Below are 24,909 nucleotides of genomic sequence, written 5' to 3'. Positions count from 1 at the left end.
CCACATGTGTGCAGCCGTGCATGGAGGTCAGGAGAGGGTGTCAAATCTATTTGGGATTGAAGTTAAAGGTTCTTGTGAGCCACGGCTGTGTATGTTAGGAACCGAACTGAGGTTCCCAGCAAGAGCAGTTAAATGCTCTTAACTGCTGAGCCTTCTTAGCTGAGTTTATAGGTTTCTATAAAAGCCGTTGTAACTTAGACCTACCTTGCTTCTGCTCAGTTATGGAAACTAAAATGCATAACAGGAAGATCCATATTCCTTTTTTTCTTTTTTTTACATAGGAAAAGCAAAAAGCTTGTGAAGAATTCATTTTCATTATTTACTTAATCCAGAGTGTTTTCCATCACGAATAACATTCTTTATTAGCTGAGTGTGGTGGTATACACTTGTAATCCCATATGGGCAGAATGAGGCAGGATTATGAATTATAAGACAGTTTCTGGGCTACCTTATCTCAGGAAAATAAAACATAACCCACCGCCACCCTCCTGTCACTGTCAAGACACGATACATTTTGAACTAATCTGCATTCTTGGATATTATTTAATATTATTACCTTCTAATTCATCTTATTCATCCCACTGATATTGGGAGCATCACAGTAGGAAAACGCTGCCAAGCCTGATAGTCTGAGTTCCATACGTAGGATTCACATGATGCAAAGAGACAGCACATTCTGATGGATTATACTCTGAGCTCCACACTTTCTCAAATGGCATGTGTGTACTCCCACACATACACACAAGTAAATATAATCTCTCTTTTTTTAAACATGCGGTCTCACTACGTAGCTCTGGGTTACCTGAAATTCACTATGTAAACCAGATTGGCTTTGAACTCAAAGAGACTCACTTTTCTCTGGCTTATAACAGGCTTTAGAAAATATTTCTTACAATATGTTTCTTCTTACCCAGAGGTTCGGTGTCTCAGAGATCCAGTTTGGGAAGCAGTAGTTTTAGAGCTTGAAAGTCTTGCGTTGGAGATGCACGCAGACAAACCTTTGTGAATTTCTTAAACTCACAGGTTTTAGTAGTGTATTTCAAGATACTTTTGTAAGAGTAAAAGCTACACAGCTTCTATTCTAAATGGCTATTCTAACTGTATAGAAGTTCATTGAACTGTGTAGACTTTAGGTCTGGTTAATTTTTATGTTTTTTTTTTAATTTGCAAGTTTTTTTTTTACAATAATTTTTGAAAAGAAGTCATAAAGAACAATAGCAAATAGTAGATAGGTGCAGCAGATGAATAAATTATTGAATCAGTGTTTCACAACATCAAGCAGAGATAGTTGTAGTAACCTGGGTAAAAGAACTAACAAAAGTAGCATCAATCAAGGGCATACCAACACCCACCAAACATTTACTGAGTTAATGTTTAAGGTAGCCCAGTTCTTCAGTAGCTTTCTTCCCATAAATGAGCTGCTTTTCCTGTTGAGTGCAGACACTTTTATCATGGGGTAAACATCAGGTGATGTTTGCTGGAAATAGTTTATAGCTGTTTTCAAGAATAGTTTGGGCTCTTTTGCTATTCTTTCTTCCTGTTATAGAAAGAGGGAGGGAGTCAGACTCAGCCAAGATGTGTGTATTGGAAAAAGTTTGAGACACACTTGCTTGGGTCTGAAATGGGGGTTGGCTACCTGCCTCCTTCAGAGTCAGCTTTTACAAGCTTAAGCAGTAAATTACCAATACATATATATTCACAGAGGTTTATAAACCTGAATGTGTTTTGTGCTTTTAAAAATGTTTTAATTATTTTTATGTGCATTTGTGTTTTGTCTGCATCTATGTCTGTGTATTTTGAATCCCCTGGAGTTAGGGAGAATTGTGAGCCACTGTGTGGGTGCTGGGAATTGAATGGGGTCCTTTGGAAGAGGAGCCAGTGCTCTTAACTGTTAAACCACCTCTTCAGCCCCATGTTTTGTTTTTAATTTGAGGTTTTTTACATTGTTTTAAATGAAAACTGTAAATTAGTTTTGATCATAAGGATATGCAAGACAGCAAGCAAAATAATACTCTAAACTTAAACTAAAAAATGCATTTATTAGTTTTTGTTTAACAGAAAGTTTGTGGTTATTTCTGTAGGGTGTATAGATTTGTGAAATAAAATTCTTTTGCTTTGTTAAGACACCGGGACATACCCCTTCTTTAAGATGGGATGAGACACCAGGTCGTGCAAAAGGAAGTGAAACTCCTGGAGCAACCCCAGGCTCAAAGATATGGGATCCTACACCTAGTCACACACCTGCTGGAGCTGCTACTCCTGGTCGAGGTGATACGCCAGGCCATGCAACCCCAGGCCACGGGGGTGCGACTTCCAGTGCTCGTAAAAACAGATGGGATGAGACTCCCAAAACAGAAAGAGGTAGGTACTTTCAGCAGAGTACAGATGAGTGTTTGGATGCGGTGTTGACCTGAACGTTGTGTTTCAGGCTGTACTTTCTAATACAAATATATAGTAGAAATTTCTTTGTAATGACCAGCTACTGTGGAGATGGAGCAGGTTGACTCTCTTTGAGAAGACTGAACCACCAAGTGTGTAAAACTTTTTTTCTTACTGTTTGACTCAGTACCCAAGCTTAAGTCTATTAAAACCTTTTCTTAATAACCTTTGATTTTGGGTTGGTATATGGCTCAGTGGTAAAGGCTCTTGCTGTTAACCAAGCTGGCAGACTGGGGTCTGATCTCTGGGAACCACATGGCAGAAGGAGATTCCCACTCCACTGGTAACCTGATCTTTATATGTGCATCATGGCACGCGCTCCCCAGCACCACACAGTAAATGAATAAAAGCAACACACCTCAAATTTGATTGAAATAAAAAATAGAGCCTAGTGGATGGAGCACTTAGTTTTTACCCTGTTTTTGAAGGGGCTGAAGATTCTAGGGATAACTGTGAGAGAAGATAAGTTTGATGTTTTAAGATGTAAAAAAGATCATAATTTTATGGGCTTTTCTTTTTTTAATTTTAAAAAAATGTTTTGGATACTGTCTCACTAGCCTTGACTGACCCAGCCTCCTGTGTGTAATGTACAAGTTTTAAGTTTTAAATGTACAAGTTTTAAGCATTTTTTAAAAATAAATACACAACTTAGTGGCTTTAAGCATACTCATCGGTGTTGCACAACTGTGACTGTTACTTAAATCTATATTTTTTTTCAGTGACCTGAACAAGAACTGTATTCCTTAATGTTTTTCCTTTCTTTACCACCTTCTGGCTTCTAACATCCTGTATTTTCTGTTGTCTCAGAACTTTGCCTAAATCCAGTGTTTGCTGTGTAGTGAGAATAGCTGGAGCGTGGCTCAAGATAAGCAGTGGACTGATTGCTCTACATAGTGGTTCAAAATTTTGTTTTTCTTTTTCTTAGTAAGTTGTTATATCTGCCTTTGTAGTCAGTGGAAAGGAAACACAAAACTACTGAACAGAATTTTAACTATCTTGTTTTGAAATACGTTCTTTTGCACTGGATCAAATTGAATGTGGGGGAAGCGGTGTTGTAAAAGTGCTTAACAGTGTGGTCGTGCTGACCTTTGTCTTTGAAGATACTCCTGGGCATGGAAGCGGATGGGCTGAGACTCCTCGAACAGATCGAGGTGGAGACTCTATTGGTGAAACACCAACTCCTGGAGCAAGTAAAAGAAAGTCTCGTTGGGATGAAACACCGGCTAGTCAAATGGGTGGAAGCACTCCTGTTTTGACACCAGGAAAAACACCAATTGGCACACCAGCTATGAATATGGCTACCCCCACTCCAGGTAGAAACTCTTTAATTATTCTTTCTCTTTATCTATTTTAGGATTTTTGCTTGTTTGTTTTAATGTTAGCTTTTCTGTTAAGAATGAGAATAAGAATATAAAATGTCTTGATTTGCATTTGTAATATAAAACTAATCAGATGCTAGGGCTGATCTTACTTAGTGATGAAGCAGATCTTTAACAATTTTGCTTTTTTGATAGGTCATATAATGAGCATGACTCCTGAACAGCTTCAGGCTTGGAGGTGGGAGAGGGAAATTGATGAGCGAAACCGCCCACTTTCTGATGAAGAGTTAGATGCTATGTTCCCAGAGGGGTACAAGGTACAAGCAGTGAATGTATGGCAGAGATGTTATATTTGTTCTATGAGTTTTAAGTTTTTAGTTTGAAAAAAATTGCCTGGAAAAATTGCATTGGTCTTGCTCAAATTTACTAATTTCACTTTTTTAGGTACTACTAAGTACATTTTAGTTTGAGATGAAATAAGTAACATGGAGTTTTATTATTTTGTTGGCTGGGGTGGAGCTTTCCTTTAGTCCTAGTGATCCCTGGGAGCCAGAGAGGTAGGCCGATCTCTTGAGTTTGAGGCCAGTCTGGTCCAGATAACAAGTTCCAGGCCAGTTATGTAGGAGATACCCTGTCTCAAACCCCTCCCCCTTCAAAATGTTTTATTTTGGGGGCTGGAGAAATGGCTCAGTGGATAAGAGCATGCATTGCCCCTACAAGGAACTGGAGTTCAGTTTCCAGTATCCACTCAAGGGCCTCACAATCACCTGTAATCATCTCCTGAGAACCCAGCATCTTCGGCCTTTCAAGCACTGTACTCAAGTTTACAAACTTATATCTAGTCATACTTATATACATAATCTTAAAAATTATTTAAAAAATTATTTTTAATTATATGTGTGAGTATGTGCATATGAGTGCAGGTGTCTGTAGAAGCCAATGTAATTTCTCCACTGGAATTACAGTGTTTATGAGCTGCTTAATGTGGGTTTTGGGTTCTGAACTCCAGTCGTCATGATTTGAGGTGCAAATGCTCCAAGTCACAGAGACAGTTCTCTAGTACCTGCTTTCAGAAAACTATATTATTTTTTGAGACAGTGTTTTACTATGTAGCCATGGCTGTTCCAGAACTCAAGATATAGACCAGGTGACCTTTAATTTTCAGAGATCTGTCTAAAGGAAATGCCACCACTCTTGGCTTTTATTACTTTTTCAGTGAGTAATCTCAGGATGTCTGGAGGTCCACAGATAGTGTTTTGAGAACCTCTGGTTAGTTTTGTAGGACTGAACTTAGATAACATGCTGGTTTATTTGCTAGCTTAGTAAAACTTTCTCTAAATGACATGTTTTCTTTCCAGCAGTAACTTCAAAGTTATTTATTTTTTTCTATTTTACAATAGGACCTCACTCTGTAGCTCAGGTTTATTGAAATTTATTTTAATCTATAAAATTTTCCAAGTACCTGTCATTATGGTGATACGTGTTGGCAAAGAGCTGTTTGTGATGGTAGTTAGAGTCAGCGTCAAGACCATAGCCCATAATGAAGGGCCTGTAGAGCGCCTTCTGGTGTTACCTCTTGTCAGGACAGTGTGCAGGGTGTGTGCTGCTGCCACTCCAGTTAGGCTTGTGTTAGAGCATTTGCTTCACATGAACATGTCATATTGCTTAGTGTATTCGCCTAGGAGGTAAGGTTCTGAGTTTCATTTTTATAACCACAGTTAATTGATAAGACTTTAAAAACCAAAACTACCTTGGAGCCTTTTTGTAATGCTTTGCATTTTGACAATCTATGTTGATTGCTTAAGTCTCTTTTCAGTTATACTCTTTGGCTTCCTTAATACTAAAAGGAGGGACACTTTGTGAGTCTAATAATTAAAATCTTAAATACACCTTTAGGTGCTAAATGTACAGTGACAGCTATGGATTTGACATACTGTAAGACTCAACAAATAAATTCTACTTTCAGTCAGTGGTCTGTGGTACACATGTGTTGACTAGCAGCAAAAATGAATGATAAAATACAGGTGACATCAGATATATTTAACTTGACTTCACTTTTAGTCTCTTTTAGTTATGATAACTAAGGCTATTTGGAGAGGGTCTGTGTTAGGCTTGATGAACTACCCAGGAAAGTAGAATTATCAACAACAACTAGAATCTTAAGCTTTAAAAAAACAAATGTTATTGTTTTTTATTAATATTTTTACACATTTTGTTGGTTTTGCAGTAGATTTAATTTGGCATTTCTTTCAGAGGATCTTGGCAAATAGTTTTATTTTTTGGTATTTAAGTTCAATCTGAATATATATTTTTATAGTATTGTTTATGTGAATGATTTTTAGTCTGTTACATAAACCATGTTTATTTCCATTTAAATAATATTTATATATATTTCCTCTAACAGTGCCTTTGGGATATCACTGACTTAGGTTTTATAATTTTGAAATTTTGTTAATTTGACATGTTGGCTTGAAAACATGTTGATATTTCAAGCATGTTAATGTTTAAAGGTGACCAGAACTTTTAAAGAGTGCTTCATGTATTTTCTTCTTTTCTACTTAAATTTTAATTAGCAAATTAGAAATATAAATGTTTTTCATAAATATCTTAGTTTTTAGTTAACATTGCACAGTGGGGTATGTTTTCTTTAGATAAATAAACTTGCTAGCTAAAGTTGTAAAATCTGTTTAAGTGCAAATGGTCCTCACTGTGTTGTGTTTCAGAGTAGAAGTCAAGGCAGGCCTACTAAAAGTGTTTATAACTATCGCAGGTACTTCCCCCTCCAGCTGGTTATGTTCCTATTAGAACTCCGGCTCGAAAGCTGACAGCAACTCCGACACCTTTGGGCGGCATGACTGGTTTCCACATGCAGACTGAAGATAGAACTATGAAAAGTGTTAATGACCAGCCATCTGGGAACCTTCCATTTTTAAAACCTGATGACATTCAGTACTTTGATAAACTGTTGGTAAGTGATGATAGCAAAAATGAATGATAGCAAAAATGAAGTATTGTTCTTTGGTTGGGAGTTACAAATCACTAACTTGATCTACTTTCAAATATAATTGTAGGTTGATGTTGATGAATCAACACTTAGTCCAGAAGAGCAAAAAGAGAGAAAAATAATGAAGTTGCTTTTAAAAATTAAGAATGGTACACCTCCAATGAGAAAGGTAAGTTCTATTTTTTGTTGTTGTTGTGGTTTGTTTTGTTTTGTTGTTGTTGTTTTGTTCTGATAAGGATATGAGAAGATTAAATTCTTTTTGTCCTTGACAGCTTTAAAGTGTTTAGAACTTAGGGGAACTTGTTATACCAAATGTGACTTAAACATAGAAGGTTGTTTAGGCAGAACTAAGTAAGGCATATGGTTTAAATTTGTGTGGTTCTATAGCTCTACTGAGTTATCTTTCTAAAAATTTTAAGAACACCTTATTTATGGGCATTTGTATATGCAGCACACGTGGAGGTTGGGATAGCTTAAAGGAATCAGTTCTTTCCTTTTACTGTGTGGATTCTGAGGATTGAGTTCAGGTGATTCCCAGGCTTGGTGCCCCTTAGCTCTCTGAAGAATCTTGATAGCCCTATAAATTAACCTTTATTTCTTTTATGCTCACTTCACTCACCCAGTCACCCACCCATCGTTCTGTCATCTATTTAGTGTACGAATGCGTGTGTTTGTCTGTGTGTGTGTGTGTGTGTGTGTGTGTGTGTGTGTGTGTGTGCGTGTGCGTGCATGTATGCATGGTGTGTGGGTATGTGTGCAGGTAGGTAGGTCATGTCCCAGGACAGACATGAAGATCAGAGTACTGCTTTTGAAAATTGGTTCTCCTTCCATTGTCTGGATCTCAGAGTCGGAACGAGGTCGTTAAGTTTGGTAATAAGCACCTTTACCTCTCAGGCCTGCCACTGATTAAATTAATTACCCTTTTTAAATGAGCTGATAACATTGAACTCGAGTTACATGAGTTTGAACATTAAAACAATTTTAACAGGAATTAATTCATTGTACTGTATGTAAATTGTCTGCAAAAATATATGTCACAGTGTTATTCCCAGTGAAATTGGTCCCTTTAGAATGCTTGCTCATAAAATAACTATTTTCTTTTTCCTCAGGCTGCCTTACGTCAGATTACTGATAAAGCTCGAGAATTTGGAGCTGGACCTTTGTTTAACCAGATTCTTCCACTGTTGATGTCGCCTACACTTGAGGATCAAGAGCGACATTTACTCGTGAAAGTTATTGATAGAATATTGTATAAACTTGATGACTTAGTACGACCGTATGTGCACAAGGTTGGTTTGTTTAATGGCTTTATTTTTATTTTTTATTTTTTTTGGTTCTATTTTCCACTGTCTGGAAGGTTCTTTTTTCTTCCTCTTTTTTTCTTTTTTAAAATTATGTTTTATTATTTATTATTTTTTAAATTTATTTTTGCTTTGTTCAGGCAATGGTCTTGTCCACAGTTTAGGTGGGTCTTTGCAAGATAATTCCTCACAGGCATGCCCAGAGGCTCATTTCTTAGGTGGTTCAAGATTATGGCCAATTAACATTACAACTACAAAGCAACTACCTATATATAGCATAGGTATATGTACATTTTTCTTTTGCTTCTTCACTCTTATGGGTTATTTTCCCAGTTGCTTTTATTGACAGAATGAGAATAGCTATTTTATTATAGAATAAAGAACTATCTTATGATGCTAGTTGTTATGACAGTGCTTATGTATTTTTAAATGTTAGTTTACATTTAATTTTCATCTATATCTAGGGCTTGACAGTATAGAAGTTGAGAAACTAAAAAAAACAAAAAACAAAAAACAATTCCCCTGATAAGGTTTCTCTTTGTAGCCTTGGTTGTTCCTGAAACTCTGTAGACCAGGTTAGCCTCTGCCTGCCAAGTGCTAGGATTAATGCATGCACCACCACTCCTGGGAATTAAAATTAAAACCGGTTACACCCTATTAAAAAAAATTACTTTGATAATTGTAAATTGATGTGGAAATGTAATTCCTTTGGGTTTGTTTGTTTTTTGTCTTTTAGATTCTTGTGGTTATCGAGCCACTGTTGATTGATGAAGATTATTATGCTAGAGTGGAAGGCCGAGAAATTATTTCCAATTTAGCAAAGGTATTCACATTAAATTCCTAGAAAAGGAAATTTATCTTTTAATGGGTTGAGGATTAATGGTATTAAACTAAGCTGTTCTTGTAACTTTTTCCTTAGGCTGCTGGTCTGGCCACTATGATTTCTACCATGAGACCTGATATAGATAACATGGATGAATATGTCCGAAACACAACAGCTAGAGCTTTTGCTGTTGTAGCCTCTGCCCTGGGCATTCCTTCTTTATTGCCCTTCTTAAAAGCTGTGTGTAAAAGCAAAAAGTCTTGGCAAGCGAGGCACACTGGTATTAAGATTGTACAACAGATAGCTATTCTCATGGGCTGTGCTATCTTGCCACATCTCAGAAGTTTAGTTGAAATCATTGAACATGGTAAGTGGGGATGTATCTTTTATAGATCAGTTGATCTGAATTTTTGGTTACTGATTTGGGGTGGTGTTGGGGGGAGGTAAATAAAATGGTTTCCCTACACAAATAGGTTATATTTTGAAATGGGTTTTGTAATATTTTTTGTTAACAAACTACTTTTGCATTACCTTTATGTACTGTGAAATTCTTGCAGTTTGGATACATGGCTAGATACATTGCTAAACTTTGGATTGTATTTGAAGTGAAAATTAGGTATTGATGCTAACTCACACCTGTGTCTGATTGTATAGGTCTTGTGGATGAGCAGCAGAAAGTTCGTACCATCAGTGCTTTGGCCATTGCTGCTTTGGCTGAAGCAGCAACTCCTTATGGTATTGAATCTTTTGATTCTGTGCTCAAGCCCCTGTGGAAGGGTATCCGCCAACACAGAGGAAAGGTGAATCTCCTCATTAGGTCTGTTTTTGTTGTTGGTCATTAAGGCAGTCCAAATTACTGACATGTATGTGTTTACTTTTTATTTTAATAGGGTCTGGCTGCTTTCTTAAAGGCTATTGGGTATCTTATTCCCCTTATGGATGCAGAATATGCCAACTACTATACTAGAGAAGTGATGTTAATCCTTATTCGAGAATTCCAGTCTCCTGATGAAGAAATGAAGAAAATTGTTTTGAAGGTAATTTGTTGTTGCAGTTTGTGGGAGCATGTTTGTCAGCATACTGTGCATGTTTAGGAAGTTCAAAGAGATCTCTATAACATTAAAAACAAATTAAAACTATGTTGTGTTCCATCAGTGTTTTTGGTTTATTTTTATTTTTATTTTTTAACATTTTAGGTGGTGAAACAATGTTGTGGAACAGATGGTGTGGAAGCAAACTACATTAAAACAGAGATTCTTCCTCCTTTCTTTAAACACTTCTGGCAACACAGAATGGCTTTGGACAGAAGAAATTACCGACAGGTGACCTTTTATTGTTAAAATTTGATTCTTATAAATATTTTTGACTAATTACTTACTTAGAATGCATATCACATACTACAATTTGCTTTGACTTGTATGTATTCTACTGTTTGTTTTTTCTTTTTTGAGATAGGGTCTCACCATGTAGCCTAGAAATCACTATGTAGACCTCAAACTTAACTTCTGCCTCCAAGTGCTGGGCATAAAGGTGTGCTCTACCTGGCCTCTTTTGTGTTTTTCTTTTGAAAAGCATGCATTTAAGCCTAGCATAGTGGTACATGCCTGTAATCCCAGCCCTATGGGAGGCAGAGTCAGGTGGATCTATGTTGTGAATTCGAGGCTAGCTTGGTCTACAAAGTGAGTCCAGGACAGCCAAGGCTACACAGAGAACCTTGTCTCAAAAAACAACAAAACAAAAAGCATGCATTTAATGTGAAATTTCTTTGAAACTGGTACATTTAAAACTTACTTGTAGTGTATGGGTGTTTTGCCTACAAGTATTTCTGTGTGCCGTTTGGTCTTAGGATCTTCTGGTATTGGATTTACAGACAGTTGTGAGCCAAAATCTCTTGGTATTAGAGTTACAGACATTGTGCCATACGGGTACTGGGAAACTTGGTTCTTCAGAAGAATAGCCAGTTCTTTTAACTGCAGACCCATTTGTCCAGCCCAGTCCCTGGGCCAGTAACAAAACACTCCCCCCTCACCGTGTGTCTGTGTCTGTGTCTGTGTCTGTGTCTGTGTCTGTCTGTCTGTCTGTCTGTCTGTCTGTCTGTCTGGTCTGTGTCTGTGTCTGTGTTATAAACAAAAAGTTTCTCCCTATGTGTCTGTGTGAGAAATTAACAGAAAGATTCTCTTTTTCCCTGTGTATGTTTCTGTGTGTGTGTGTGTATGTGTGTTTAACTTATTCTTATTTGGTGTGTGCATGTACCCCAGTGCATGCATGTGTGGAGGTCAAAGAACAGCAGTCAGGAATTGCTCTTTCAGGTAGATCCTGGGGATCAAACTCAGGTTGTCAGATTTGTTGGCCATTTATTTATTGAAACCTCTCTATAATCCCTTACCTTTTTTAAGACAAAATTTTACTTTGTAGCCCAGGCTGCTCTCAAATTCTTGGTTGTTCTGCGTCAGCCTTTCAGCTTGGCAGTACTGCGAGTTGATGTTTTTGTCTGATTAAGTTGAGGCTTTCTTTAGTTAGCTGAAAATAGGTTTAATTTAACTTAGAATTGTTTTTGTTTCAGAAATAGGATTTTATGTTTCTTGGAATGGCCTAGACCTTGCTATATATAGCCAGAATGACACTGAACTTGAAAGACTTGATTCAGCCTTTTGAGTGCTGGGATAGTAGGCCTGAGCTACCCTATCTAGCTGTTCTCACTTTGAAAATTAATATTGTTTTATTTCCTTAGAAAAGTAATAGATTTAAAAGGTGTTTTTATTCTCTCTTTTTAGTTAGTTGATACGACTGTAGAGTTGGCAAACAAAGTAGGTGCAGCAGAAATTATATCTAGGATTGTGGATGACCTGAAAGATGAAGCTGAACAGTACAGGAAAATGGTGATGGAAACAATTGAGAAAATTATGGGCAACCTAGGTGCAGCAGATATTGATCACAAACTTGAAGAACAACTGATTGATGGTATTCTTTATGCTTTCCAAGAACAGACTACAGAGGTAAGGGCAACTAATAATTTATTTCTGGTTTTTAAAATTTATAATTATGTGTATGGGTGAATATTAGAGGGTGTTTTAGGGATCAATTGTCTTAAATTTGTTTCCTGGCGATCAAATTCTAGGCATCAGGCCTGGAAATAGACAATTTACCTGCTGAGTCATCACCCTGGCCCGTCATGACTAATTATTGTGGCACATTGTCATTGACTTTCATATATGTAGAAAATTTATTTTTAAAGGAGATATTTCTTAAAAGACATTTTAAATACCTTTTTTTACTCAGTTTAGCAAATGTTCTTTTACCTTAGGTTTTATTTGATTTAAAAACAAATGAGGTGTTTGCGTGGTTAGAGAATATTGGCTTAATATTTAGCTGATTATTGGCTTAATATTCAGCTTTCAGTCAGAACTAAATGCTGTATTTTTAGTGTTTTTTTTTTTCTTTCTTTTTTTCAATGCAACGTTTCTCTTTTAGGATTCAGTAATGTTGAATGGCTTTGGCACAGTAGTTAATGCTCTTGGCAAACGAGTCAAACCGTACTTGCCCCAGATCTGTGGTACAGTTTTATGGCGTTTAAATAACAAATCAGCAAAAGTTAGGCAGCAAGCAGCCGACTTGATTTCTCGAACTGCTGTTGTTATGAAGACCTGTCAAGAGGTAATCTATTTATTCTACCATATCTATATTATTGTAGCAGGTAGCTTAATGGAAAACTAACACTTGTAACATCTCTTTTATTATAGGAAAAACTGATGGGGCACTTGGGTGTGGTGCTGTATGAATACTTGGGTGAAGAGTACCCTGAAGTACTGGGTAGCATTCTTGGAGCGCTGAAAGCTATTGTAAATGTAATAGGTATGGAATTTGCTGGTCATGTGTCAATTTGGCCTTTTAATTTTCTTTGTATTTTAAAGCAAAATAGAAAGTTGTAATTAGGAGTTTGTAGATTTTTTTTTCTTTTCTTGAGCCTTTCAGGATTGTCAAAATGTCTCAAGTCTTTTTTCACTATTGCCTATTTATATTTTAATTTAAAAATGTTAAGGGGGAAATTTAGGACATACAAAATCTGGAAATAGTTACAGCTCAAAATGTTTTGAGTTAATGAGAAGAGAGGGCCATAATAGAACTAGTGTATCAGCTGAGAAATAATCTGGCATCTTCTCTAAGTGGGAGGGACAACGCTGAAGAGGTAATTTAGTTTTAGAAATTTTCTTTATCTAGTCAATCTTCTGTAGTAAGGTGTTTGGACTGGTTGTTAAGATATTTTTGTGTGCCCTGGGTTCAAAGAAGATGACTAGGTAAAAAAGCTGTCTATCCTGTCTTTTATCCATAAGTAAAAATGTAAATATGTAATAATCTTGGGTATGGAGAAAAAAAAACTAAAGCAAACAAAGGGATTCCTGTGTTTAAAAATCTCATAGTATGTAAACATAGTGTTGAAAATAGCTTCTTTAGGACTGAAAGGATTGTGAAAAGGCCAATAGTTCATAACACCTGGCTGTTAATAACCATTGTTTTTCCCATTTTGAAAGAAATACTGAAAATGTGGAAAGGGGAAAGGAGTATTACGCAGTATAGATTTTTGAACTGGTGCATTTACATATAGTCGCCAGTTTAGCCCAGGCTTGAATACTGTAATGATAATGACTTGCCAGCAGTCATTTAGCCACCTGTGAGTCTCTGCTTTTTCAGGAAGTTTTAAACCATATTGTTTGTCTGGCAAACATGAGAAAAGCAGTGGAGAATCAGAGCAAGTAATTCTAATTGAAGCAAGAGCCCCTGCTAGCTGCTCTATAGGTTTAGGTAACATCCAGGTATACCCTGCCTTCAGGGAGCCTGGGGATGTGCTTTGTTTTGCACTTAAAGGATATGGACACCCCGACTGGGTTTACACGTCTGCCTTCGGCTTATATTGTATTTGGCCACAATATAGGATGTTCCTATATGAAAATGTCAGTGTTCAAATAACATTTCAAAACCAAATAAAAACTTGTTACTTCATTTTTAAAATCCTTTCACTGGTTTTCATTTATTTTTAAATGTAATTAGAAGCTGTTAATAGTTTAAAAATTCTAATTGGGGCTTTTATCCATTTATGTTTATGCATTATATTGCATTGCACAGTAAAAGGAAAAATGAAAGAGATTGCAGTTCAAGTTTTAATAGTTCTTTGATTTCTGTCAAATAGGTATGCATAAGATGACACCACCAATAAAAGATCTCCTGCCTAGACTCACTCCTATCTTAAAGAACAGGCATGAAAAAGTACAAGAGAATTGTATCGATCTTGTTGGACGTATTGCTGACAGGTAAGCAGATTGTGTAGCAGCATTTTCATAATTTACTTCAACTAGATTTCTTAAACATTCTCATAGGCAGTATACATTTTTTTTTTTAGATTTAATAAATTTGTATTCAGTAGCAAGTTTTGCTTGGAGTTGCTAACCTAAGTATATATGGTCTGGTTATTCAAGATGACTATTTTCAGTTTGGCTGGTTATAAGAAGTAACAGTGTAGTGTTTTTGTTTCGTGTCCTCTTCCTCCCCCCAAGACATGTTTTCCTGTGTAGCCCTGGCTGTTCTGACACCAGGCTGGCTTCAAGTTGAGATCCACCTGGCCCTGCCTCCCAAATGCTGGGATTAAAGGCGTGTGCTACCACAGCCTGGCTAATCAATGTAAGTTTAAAAACTAAGCCAGGCTTTTTTTTTTTTCTCTTTCCCTTTTTTTTTGAGATAAGATCTGACTGTACACTTGGCTGGCCTGGAACTCACTATATAGACCAGAGACTTTTAAACTTAAATCTGCCTCCTGAATGTTGGGATTAAAGGTGTACACCACCATTTAACAAACCAGGCTTTTAAGAAGAGTGATGCTAGTTTCCATTTAATAATTAAGATGAGTTAGTGGGGATTTCAGAACTGAATATGCACATTTACTTTTTAAACTTTCGTGAGAATAAGGGTTGTAGATCAGTGCTGGATCCCTTATTTGGCATGTATGAAGCCCTAGGCTTCATCCCAGCAGTACAAAAACAAAACTAAAAAATATCAAAACACCTTGCTAACACAACAATGTTATTTTTTTAATTAGGGGCGCTGAATATGTATCTGCAAGAGAGTGGATGAGGATTTGCTTTGAGCTTTTAGAGCTCTTAAAAGCTCACAAAAAAGCTATTCGAAGAGCTACTGTCAACACGTTTGGTTATATCGCAAAGGCCATTGGGTGAGTATTTTTTTTAGTAGGTTATAACAAACCCAGTGTCTTGGAAAGTACTTTCATGTAGGCATATCTTTTGAGTCATAGAGTTAATCATTTGAAGAAAAAGCATTTCATTTAACCACTGACCTGCCTTTGTCTGTTTTAAAATATTTCCTTAAACTTTTCATTGAACTAAGACAGGTAGGAGACTTTAAATTTTTCCCTACTGAAATAAAGATATTTTCAGAGAGGAAAATAGTTCATTTTCAGGGTACATTCAGAAGGTTTTGGTTTTTTGTTTGTTTGTTTGTTTTGTTTTGTTTTGGAGACAGAATCACTTTATGTAGTCCTGGAACTTGCTCTGTAGACCAGGCTAGTCTTAAATTTACAGAAATCTGCCTGCCTCTACTCCCCAGTGCTGCGATTAAAAGTGTATTGAGAGTGTGTGCCACCACACCTGGCTAAAACATTGCTTAAAATATCAAGGGATTAGTATTTTACAGTCTTTCATTCTTCACACATTGTCAAATTGTGGGCCTCTGTTTTAATTGCTCTTAAAAATAAAAAGAAGCTTCTCTGGGCTGGAAAGATAGCTCAGCAGTGAAGAGCACTGGCCGATGTTACAGAAGAACCAGTTTTGATTTCTAGCACCCACATGACTCACCTCCTGTGACTGTAACTCCCATGTCAGGGATCTGACACCCTCTGCAGGCACTGAACACATGCAGTGCACAGATACATGCCAGCAAAACACTCATACATATAAAAATAAGTATAATTTTTACTCTTTAAACTGCTTGAAATATCAAGTAATTTAAATGGTCTAACTGGCTTCAATAGCCAGGCAGCCTTATAGATACAAGACTACCCAAAAACTCTGGACTCCCATGTTCAAACACATAAAATCTCAAGGAATTCCTTATCTTTCCCATTATCCCTGTTACCATGTTTTTCTTTAGCAGGGCAACCCAACACAGCTCTGGCTGCTTCGCACCAAGCTTTTACATACTTCATTTGCTAAACGTTAGAGAGATATTTGAAAATGCGTCTACCTGAACTAACATTAAGAAAAATGTGACAATTTGTATGACGCTTTTAAAACCTTTTTTAAAACAATTTTTATTTATTTTAATTTCCTTCTTCCTTGTATGAAGTTCGTTAAGTAAAACCACAATCCTAGTGATGAGAGAGTACTGAATTTTATCAGAATGTTATTAATGTTACTGCATTTTTTTTTATTTGCAGTTTTTTTCTCTGAGAACAAGTTTAACAAGTACAATAACTTGCTGACATATTTCTTCTTTCTTTTTAGCCCTCATGATGTACTGGCTACGCTTTTAAACAACCTCAAAGTTCAGGAAAGGCAGAACAGGGTTTGTACAACTGTAGCAATAGCCATTGTTGCTGAAACATGCTCACCCTTCACAGTACTCCCTGCCTTAATGAATGAATACAGAGTTCCTGAACTTAACGTTCAAAATGGAGTTTTGAAGTCACTTTCCTTCTTGTTTGAGTATATCGGTGAAATGGGAAAAGACTATATCTATGCTGTGACGCCCTTGCTTGAGGATGCATTAATGGATAGGTAAGTGACTAAAACTAAATGCAGAAAAATAATTAATAGTTATGTTTCATTTTAGAGTTTATTAAGATAACGTTCCAATGACCTATTATATTGATAAAGAAAAAATACTACTATGGATTATTTTACAAGTATAATTTTTTTATCTTCATATTTGTTATAATGGGTTATCCAGATTTTTTCTTCTAAGTCCCCTATCCTGTTAGTCTGTTTTCATATATGTTAATAAGCTAAGTACATTTTGAAATGCAGTAACTGATTTACTGTTTGTTTGGGGTTTTTTTGTTTTGTTTTTTAAACAATTGGTTGGGGAAGATGAACAATATGAGAGAAATGTGTAGTTATGTTTTTGAGACAGGGTCTCAGGTAACCCAGGGTAGCTTTGAACTTAACTATGTAGCTGAACATGATGACCTTAAATTTTATTTCTCCCTTCCTCCTGTACCTTCAGAGTGCAGGGATTGTAGACACATACCACTATGCCTGGTTTTATTTGGTACTGTGTATGACCTCAGGGCTCCCCATACATGTTAAGCCAGTGCTCTAACAAATGAACTATATCCTCAACAGATCTGGTGTTTTTAATCTGTATCGAAGATGAAGCTACCCTGTCCAAGTCACAGTCTTTCCTTTGCAGGCCCCCAGTGTTCAGATGGTAGCCATTAGCTCAATATTACTTTTGAGTTACGTGATAAAAGAGTCTTGCTACATTTTCCTCTCTAGATTGAAGTACAGAATTAATTGAACCTGGCAGGATTATAAAGGCAAGTGTAAGGTTCAAGTAGTTTCAGTGGCTGATAAGTTTTCGGCTGGTCACTTTTGTGTCCAGCTTAAAGTTATGTATTCAACTGGCCACATAGCCTGTAATCTCAGCTACCACAGAAGCTGAGGCAGAAGGATCGAAAACTAGGTGCCAACCTATGCAACATACTAACACTGCCCTGTATCAAAACAGCCTTCTAAAAATTAGGTGGGGTTATAATTCTTCTACCATGCATGAAGCCCTAGATTCAGTCCTAAGTGTAGCCAGAGCCACTCAGTGACCTTCATAAAGGTCAACTTACACTGACTTAGTGTGGTACCAGAAAATACAGATGGGAAGTTATGGAGACAGATTAGTAATCACAGTCGGTAGAAGGTCGCCTTTCTGTAAACCTAACAAATAGAAGAAAATTGCCTTGTTTTTCACTTACATTGCTTTTTAGTGAGGCATACCTGGATACTACAGTCATGGAGAGGTGTGACTTGAGGTTAAAAGTTGTGTTCTGCATAGTTGTGAAAAGTAAGCACAACTTGTCTTTTCATATTTAGACTATAAATAAAACTGATAGAATCGAAAGTTTGACAAAACTTTCTGTTTTGGGGGTTGTTTATTCATAAGCCCTTGGATACTGTACTGCAAAATATATTTGAATTTTATTATTTTGAGATAATATCAAATTTGTATTCGGAAAATTCAAACTTCTATCAGATGTACATTTTGTAATTTTCATCAATCACCACAATAATTTCCTATACCTTTTACTTTCTTTATTGTGATCTCAACTATTTTTCAAAGTTTTTCTTTTTTTTTTTTTTTCTTTTTTCTTTTGTATTTTGAGACAGGTTTTTTCTGTGTAGTCCTGGACTTGCTTTCTAGACCAGGCTGGCCTCTAAATCACAGAGATCCTCCTGCCTCTCTGCCTGTCTGAGTGCTTGGATTACAGGTGTGTACACCATGCCTGGCCACTATTTTATTTTTTAATTCTAGAGTTTATAATAGTTGTTGGTTCTGTATTTAAAAAAACACTGTGCTTTGAGGATCAATATGCTCAAGATACACTCTACACGATTCTTAAGGAATTAATAAAATATAAAACAATATGAAAAGAAATATTTTGTTCTGTGTAAGTTGAGGTAATAACTCAAATTGAAAATTACTAAAAAGAAAGAGTACTTCAGTTTGAAAACTTATTAAGAATAGGGTTATCATGGTGATTAAATGACAGTGAATTGTTACAGGTCAGATCTTTTTTTCTTATTCCTTTGAGAGGCTGTTAATTTCTTGGCTAAATGTATGAACACTATTTTATTTCATGTTTGTGCTCAGAATAGGTAGAGTGAATATTACATTGATTTGTCATGAACGTAAGTTCAGATTCCACAAGAAGATAAAAATTCTTATTTGTGTAGATGTAAATTGAAATTCTGAATGAAACGATGCCAGTTTGAGAGCAAATTTAATTTTGACTTAAGTGGTGTTAATCTTTACTATCAAATATTTAAGGTTGCAGAATTTAAAATGACTCAAGTCAAATGTTGAGTAGTAATTTAGTTCTTAATGTACAGATGAATATTTCTTATAAAATTGAGACGAGTTACAGAGACTTTTTCCTTTCCTTTTTAGGGACCTTGTGCACAGACAGACAGCTAGTGCAGTGGTGCAGCACATGTCACTTGGTGTGTATGGGTTTGGCTGTGAAGACTCCCTGAATCACTTACTGAACTATGTGTGGCCTAATGTGTTTGAGACCTCTCCCCACGTGATCCAGGCAGTCATGGGAGCTCTGGAAGGCCTGAGGGTTGCCATTGGACCGTGCAGAATGTTGCAGTATTGCTTACAGGTAGGCGAAATGGGTGTGTGTGTGTGTGTGTGTGTGTTTGTTGTTTCTTCTACACAGGGTTGCTCAAAAAATTTAGATGACTATGTTGAAGTCAAAGTCATTCACTCTGTAATTACTATGTGGGAGATAGTTCTGTGTTGAGGTAGGGATTAGGTTTTGTGTTTACCCATCACAGTTTTGTGCAGTTTGCAGATTTTTTTTCTTTCCTCTTCAAAGGAAGTACTTGTGTCTGTGTTTATGTTATTTTTGATACAGGGCTATGTTGCCCTGGCTGACCTGGAACTTCCTATGTAGACCAGGCCAGCATTGAACTCCTGGAATAGATCCACCTGCTTCTGCCTCCCGAATGCTGGGATTAAAGGTGTATGCCATCCCATCAGCTAAAGTGAAATATCACGTCTTTATAGCTTACAGTTGTGTTATGTTTGTGTGTGTTTATAATAAATAGTAGTAACTACCTTTTAATTTATTCTAGGGTCTGTTTCACCCGGCTCGGAAAGTCAGAGATGTATATTGGAAAATTTACAACTCCATCTACATTGGCTCACAGGACGCTCTCATAGCACATTACCCAAGAATCTACAATGATGATAAGAACACCTATATTCGTTATGAACTTGACTATATCTTGTAACTTTATTTTGTGTCTAATACAGCTGTTTCACACCTTAAACTTGCTTCAATCTGATGATATAAACTTGTAAAACATTGCAGACCAGTGTAGAGCTGGTCATAGAGAAGGGGTAGAAAATCCAGTAGCATGATTTTTAATAACTTTTCTTTCTGACGTTAAATAGTAAATGCCAGTAGTGACCAAGGACACAGTGATTACACACACTATACTGGAGGGATATCATTTTTTATTCATCTTTATGAATATTTAGAATTCATTCCTTGTGTTTAAAGGGAATGTTTAATTGAGAAATAAACATTCGTGTACAAAATGCTAATTTGTGTGTGTTTTTTGAATATAACTTGTAAAATGCAGAACTTTGGTAACATTTTGGTTTGTGTAGAGTAAGTGGCTTAATTTTATTTTCTGTCACCTGGCTTATTGTGGAACATAGCAGAACACAGATTTTAAAGTGATGGCCCCTTTGTCAAAAGTCCACTGTTTTGTTGATGAGAAGAGTAGCTTTGAGGGTGTTCTCTCAATGTAGCATAACCATTCCATCACCATCACTGTAGGAAGTAGCACTTTGAACTTGAATATTATTTTGTATTTACATAGCACCTTTCACCTCTTGATTTCTCAAAATGCTTTATGAATGGGCATAAAGGATGTATTTTACGTCATGTGCAACTCTTGCTGTCCTGTGTTTTTAAAGTGGAAAAGCTGTCTATATTTCAAAACTGTTCTTCCCCTGTTAGGATGACGCTATAAATGAAATGTTAGTGTAGTAAGATAATTTTGGGGCTTTTTTTTCCCACTTTTTTTTTTTTAATTACACATTATTCACTTTGTATCCCCCCCATAGCCCCTCCCAGTCTTTGGGCTTTTGTAGTATGTCATTATCCGTTCATTTCAGTAAGCAGCTGTTGAACACCTGCTGAATGCTAGCCACTGTCCTTAGATGCAGGGGCTACAACGGTGCATATGACCTGGTCTTTACCTTTTAAAACCAGTGTAATGGAAGGGGCATGCACAGAGTCCTTATGTACCAGGATGCTATGCAATGGCAGAAGCAAAAATGCCTGGATTTGCTTAATTTGTATTTAATTTATATGTAGCAGTCAGATATGTTGGTTTAAGTGTGAGCATAAGCCAAAATGCCCCCACAGTTCTTGAAGAACCAAGCATTAAGGCTCTACTTTAATGTTTTAGGGGTAACTAATAATCAGTTTTCTTTCATTTTATGCCCTAAATTTCTTGGCCCCTCATTACTGTTTGTTTTGTCTCCCTCTGTATTTTTGTGGATTCTAAAGGGAAATAAATTGTGCCATCGTGTGGCTCATATATGAATGCCATTCTCAAACTTCTAGGAGTGCTAGAAGCTTGTGCTTCTGACTACTCTGATAGAAGTTTAGATAATAAACAGCTTCCTGCTTCGCTTTTGTAAAACTGATAATGAACATTAAATGCTCCCAAGCAGGATACATAGCACCTTTCTCCCATGTGTGTGGTCTGACTTCTTGACTATTTGTATCATTGAGTACTAAAATCAGACAAATTTCCAGACCACTTTCCTGTTCTTAGAAATTTTCTACCCATACCCTATTACACATTTTTAAATATTGCTGTTTTGTATAGTTGATTTCAAATAACCCTTGGTAATTATTAATTTTAAGAATTGAATAGTTCTCAAAGTTAAAATTTAATTTTAAACCACTTGGGGAAATTTTTATTGCATTATCAATTAAAATACTTAACATAGCTTCTTGCTATTTATGGAAAACAAGATTTGCAGTAGAAATACAGATCAAAAGAGACTGCCTACTCCTTAAGTGACATTTTGCTGATAGAGGTGATTTGAAGATAGATAAGGGGGAAAATGCTGAAGACTGTGACCTCAAGATTAGGACCAAATAGAAGCTCAAAGATGTTTATGTTGTTTAATATTCTTATTAAGTATGGAAAGCATTTTGGGATAAACCTTTGTGAAAGATGCTATGTGAAGTTTTAACTCTTCTCAAAGACCTTTTCTTTAGCACTTTATTTTCATATTTCTTAAGGCAACATTTAGGCAGGAAGAATTAATGTTCTTAAGTCGACAAAAGGGTAGGTTTTCTTCTGGGTTTTTGTTTTTTATTTTTTCTGTGGGCCATTGCCCTCTGATGGAATTAATTTCTTTGGCTGTTTGATTTCTTTTCTTTTTTCTTTTTTTTTTATTGTATTTTTAAAATTTGATGTATGGTGCCCTGTGAAGCATCAAGTACCACTAGATAAATAAAAATTATTATTATATCTAAAGTCTTAGTATACCAATTCTTAATCTTAGTTGACTCTGTATGGTGTTACACTGTGTATGCTGTGTTGTGGTTTACCATTTTAATTATATAGAGCTCTTTGGCTTGTTGGTCATACAAGTGAAATTGAATGTTAGAAGATGTTTTTCTTCATGAACTAAGGTGGGCATGGTAGCACAGGCCTGTGATCCTAGCACTTGGGCAATGGCAAGAGGATTGTAAGGTTCACTATCTAGGGTGTATGTAAGACCCTGCCAAAAAACAATCTAACGAAACAGAACTAAAAATAAGTTGAAAAAAAGACAGTTGCAGCTCTATCAATTAAGTAGTTTGGCTCAGGTTTCCAATGGTGGTTATGTTTTGAAAGGTTAATTGAAGATACACTACAGCAATCCCAGAATTACTCTGTTTCTGTACTAACGTTGTAGGCCAGATAAATCCTATGTGAGGGGATGTCCTATGCCAAAAACACCCCTTTTCCTTGCCTTTGGGTGAGAAACAGCTAGCTTAAGACTTGGGTTTTTAAATGGTTGGCTGGGAACTTAACAGCTCAGGCTGACCTTAAATTCCGGGTCGTCCTATCTCTACTTTCCAAAGGTTTGAATTACAGGTTCATGCCACCATGCCTGTGTGGCTTCAGACTTTAAGTAGGACTCATGTTTGCTAAACTGTGGAGTATGTAGAAAGTATTTCATTATAAGCATCAATGCCTGGAAAGGAATTCACAAATACCTAAGACACCTACCTACCTAAGTAAATGGCCATGTAAGTCCTATGGAAAGTAAGCTGTGAAGATGTGTTCAGATGTCTGTCAGAGCATTTGTGTGGTACACTTGGGGTCTGCCAGCAGCAGTTAGGAGGCTTGTTGCTCCTTTTGGACTGTTGGTCTTTAAGGCCTTTGAGGTGATAACAGGTAAGTTTTGTCAGGCTAAGTTAGAGTTCTTGAGACTTCAGACTGCATTTAACCTATTGTGTACTCAGCCTGTTTAAACTGCCTTTAAGAGAGTACAATTGATCTTATTATAATGCCCTGGATATTGATGTAGTCAGCTTTTACAACCTCAGTTAATAACTTTAATCTTAAATTGATGTACTCTCAATGCTTCTGACCCAGAATAAGGCCAACAGCCTTATACAACAAATACATAAGTGTTGGGAGTAACCTGTGGATACAGCTTCATATCATATGCTTGCAGTATGCCCTTCTCAGTGCTTCTGGGAGTAAAGCTACATCTTCCCTCGTAAAACTCTTAGCCTTATCTTAGCATATCCCGTATTCCTTACCCATGCAATGCTTTCTGCAGGGAAAGCTAGAGATTTAGAGCAGACTGACAGGCCGGTAACCACAAACAAGACAGAGGAGAGAAGCGGAGAACTCAAATTTGAACATGCTTTTTTAGTTAAATTAATTCAAGAGAAAGTCTGTTATTCCCAACGTAAGATTTTACATTTTAGTCTCTGAGGTTTTCGTTAGTGCATTAACCAATGCAGACATTTGCATAGGAAGCTGTGGAGGGCCTTCTGCAGCAGAGTAACAATCCATGGGAGGCAAGGCAGCTCGTGACTCAGCAGTTCAAACTTTGCCAGTCTGACCCTGAGTAGCTTATTTTAGGCATACTTCAGCTCAGCGCAACTTGGTGAAAAATTTCCTGGAGTAGTTAACCTCGTGTGTACAGTAAAGCACAACAATCAGACATGACTGTTGAACTATGTAAAGTACATGATAATGCCAAGGTCAGCATGCTATAACCTCTTCTGCTCCCAGCCTGCTGGGCGCTGAACAACCGTGTGTTTATCTTCCTGTGGGAAGCTATTGAGCATGACTTGCTGAGAATTTAGGTTTCCCAGGCAGTCGGGATTTGTAGGTCTGAAGGAGTCAGTGACATTTTTAGTGCTCATATTAGAAAGATTGGAGATGTGCTGGTAGTCTGTTTCGGGCATTGTGACGTGTTGGATACCTTTGTATTTTATAGTCCCATTAATAAGTGTAGGTAGAGATTTATTTATGGTGCTGGGGATGGAACCTAGGACCTCAAGCATACTGTGGGTGTTCTACCAACTTCAGGCTTGGGAAGAGCATTTTAAAGAAGTTAGCAGGTTGGCTTTGGGGCTGGGGGTTCTTAATGAAATATTATCCTGGAAACTGCTAGGGAGAAAAAAATCAATCTGCAAATGATAAATTGTTGATTTGTTGTGTATTATTACCCCTCTGCCACAAGTTAAAGTTGAGAAAATCTCCATATTTAGCACTTCTGTGGCTTCAGTAATAAACAGTGTAGTTCAGTAAAGCAATCCTCAGTACTGAAGAGAGGCTTCAGCCTAGGGAACAAAAAACCCACCGAGTCCACAGAGTGATGGGAATGCATGCACGGGTGTGGGGCCTTCTGCTAGAGCATGTGAGGGAAGAGAACAAGGTGTCGCCACAATACAGGCTGAGCGGTTCTGGTGTTAGTCCTGAGCTTAGAACCAGGCATGCTAAGTCCTGGCTGTGTGACTGCGGACAAGCTGATCTCAGCTTTCCAGTTCATAGAATGGACATAATAATAGTTTTTCCTTCGGTAAGTGGTGGTCTTAGGTAAAGAAGAACTGAGATAATGTTTACACATATCAGCATCCTGCTGTATGGTTGAGACCACTTTGGAAAAAACTCAAGCTCCTTCTAGGACTTAAACCCAGGTCCTTAGCGCGAGCAGCTTGTGCTCTCAGCTGCTGAGCCATCTCTCCATTCCCAACAC

At 36.9% G+C, this 24,909-nt stretch overlaps 1 protein-coding gene across 2 annotated transcripts in view; it reads left to right on the top strand.

The window, feature by feature from the left end:
- Sf3b1 (splicing factor 3b subunit 1) overlaps window positions 1-20,217 on the top strand; it is a 38,947-nt gene extending 18,730 nt beyond the window's left edge. For both annotated transcript variants that reach the window (XM_021642339.2, XM_021642340.2), the window contains 19 exons: window positions 2,124-2,361; window positions 3,540-3,752; window positions 3,954-4,075; window positions 6,529-6,726; window positions 6,830-6,931; window positions 7,872-8,051; window positions 8,800-8,886; window positions 8,983-9,253; window positions 9,541-9,686; window positions 9,777-9,923; window positions 10,083-10,208; window positions 11,661-11,882; window positions 12,358-12,540; window positions 12,627-12,738; window positions 14,072-14,192; window positions 14,975-15,106; window positions 16,395-16,667; window positions 19,051-19,267; window positions 19,743-20,217. In XM_021642339.2, coding sequence (XP_021498014.1) covers window positions 2,124-2,361; window positions 3,540-3,752; window positions 3,954-4,075; window positions 6,529-6,726; window positions 6,830-6,931; window positions 7,872-8,051; window positions 8,800-8,886; window positions 8,983-9,253; window positions 9,541-9,686; window positions 9,777-9,923; window positions 10,083-10,208; window positions 11,661-11,882; window positions 12,358-12,540; window positions 12,627-12,738; window positions 14,072-14,192; window positions 14,975-15,106; window positions 16,395-16,667; window positions 19,051-19,267; window positions 19,743-19,901 — 3,249 coding nt within the window. In that variant the 3' untranslated portion in view covers window positions 19,902-20,217. The remainder of the gene's footprint in view (window positions 1-2,123; window positions 2,362-3,539; window positions 3,753-3,953; window positions 4,076-6,528; window positions 6,727-6,829; window positions 6,932-7,871; window positions 8,052-8,799; window positions 8,887-8,982; window positions 9,254-9,540; window positions 9,687-9,776; window positions 9,924-10,082; window positions 10,209-11,660; window positions 11,883-12,357; window positions 12,541-12,626; window positions 12,739-14,071; window positions 14,193-14,974; window positions 15,107-16,394; window positions 16,668-19,050; window positions 19,268-19,742) is intronic.
- The last annotated feature ends 4,692 nt before the right edge of the window (window positions 20,218-24,909 follow it).

The sequence above is a fragment of the Meriones unguiculatus genome, chromosome 15 (assembly GCF_030254825.1).
Source record: "Meriones unguiculatus strain TT.TT164.6M chromosome 15, Bangor_MerUng_6.1, whole genome shotgun sequence".
Taxonomy (NCBI): Eukaryota; Metazoa; Chordata; class Mammalia; order Rodentia; family Muridae; genus Meriones; species Meriones unguiculatus.
This window is presented reverse-complemented; position numbering and strand designations above follow the sequence as displayed.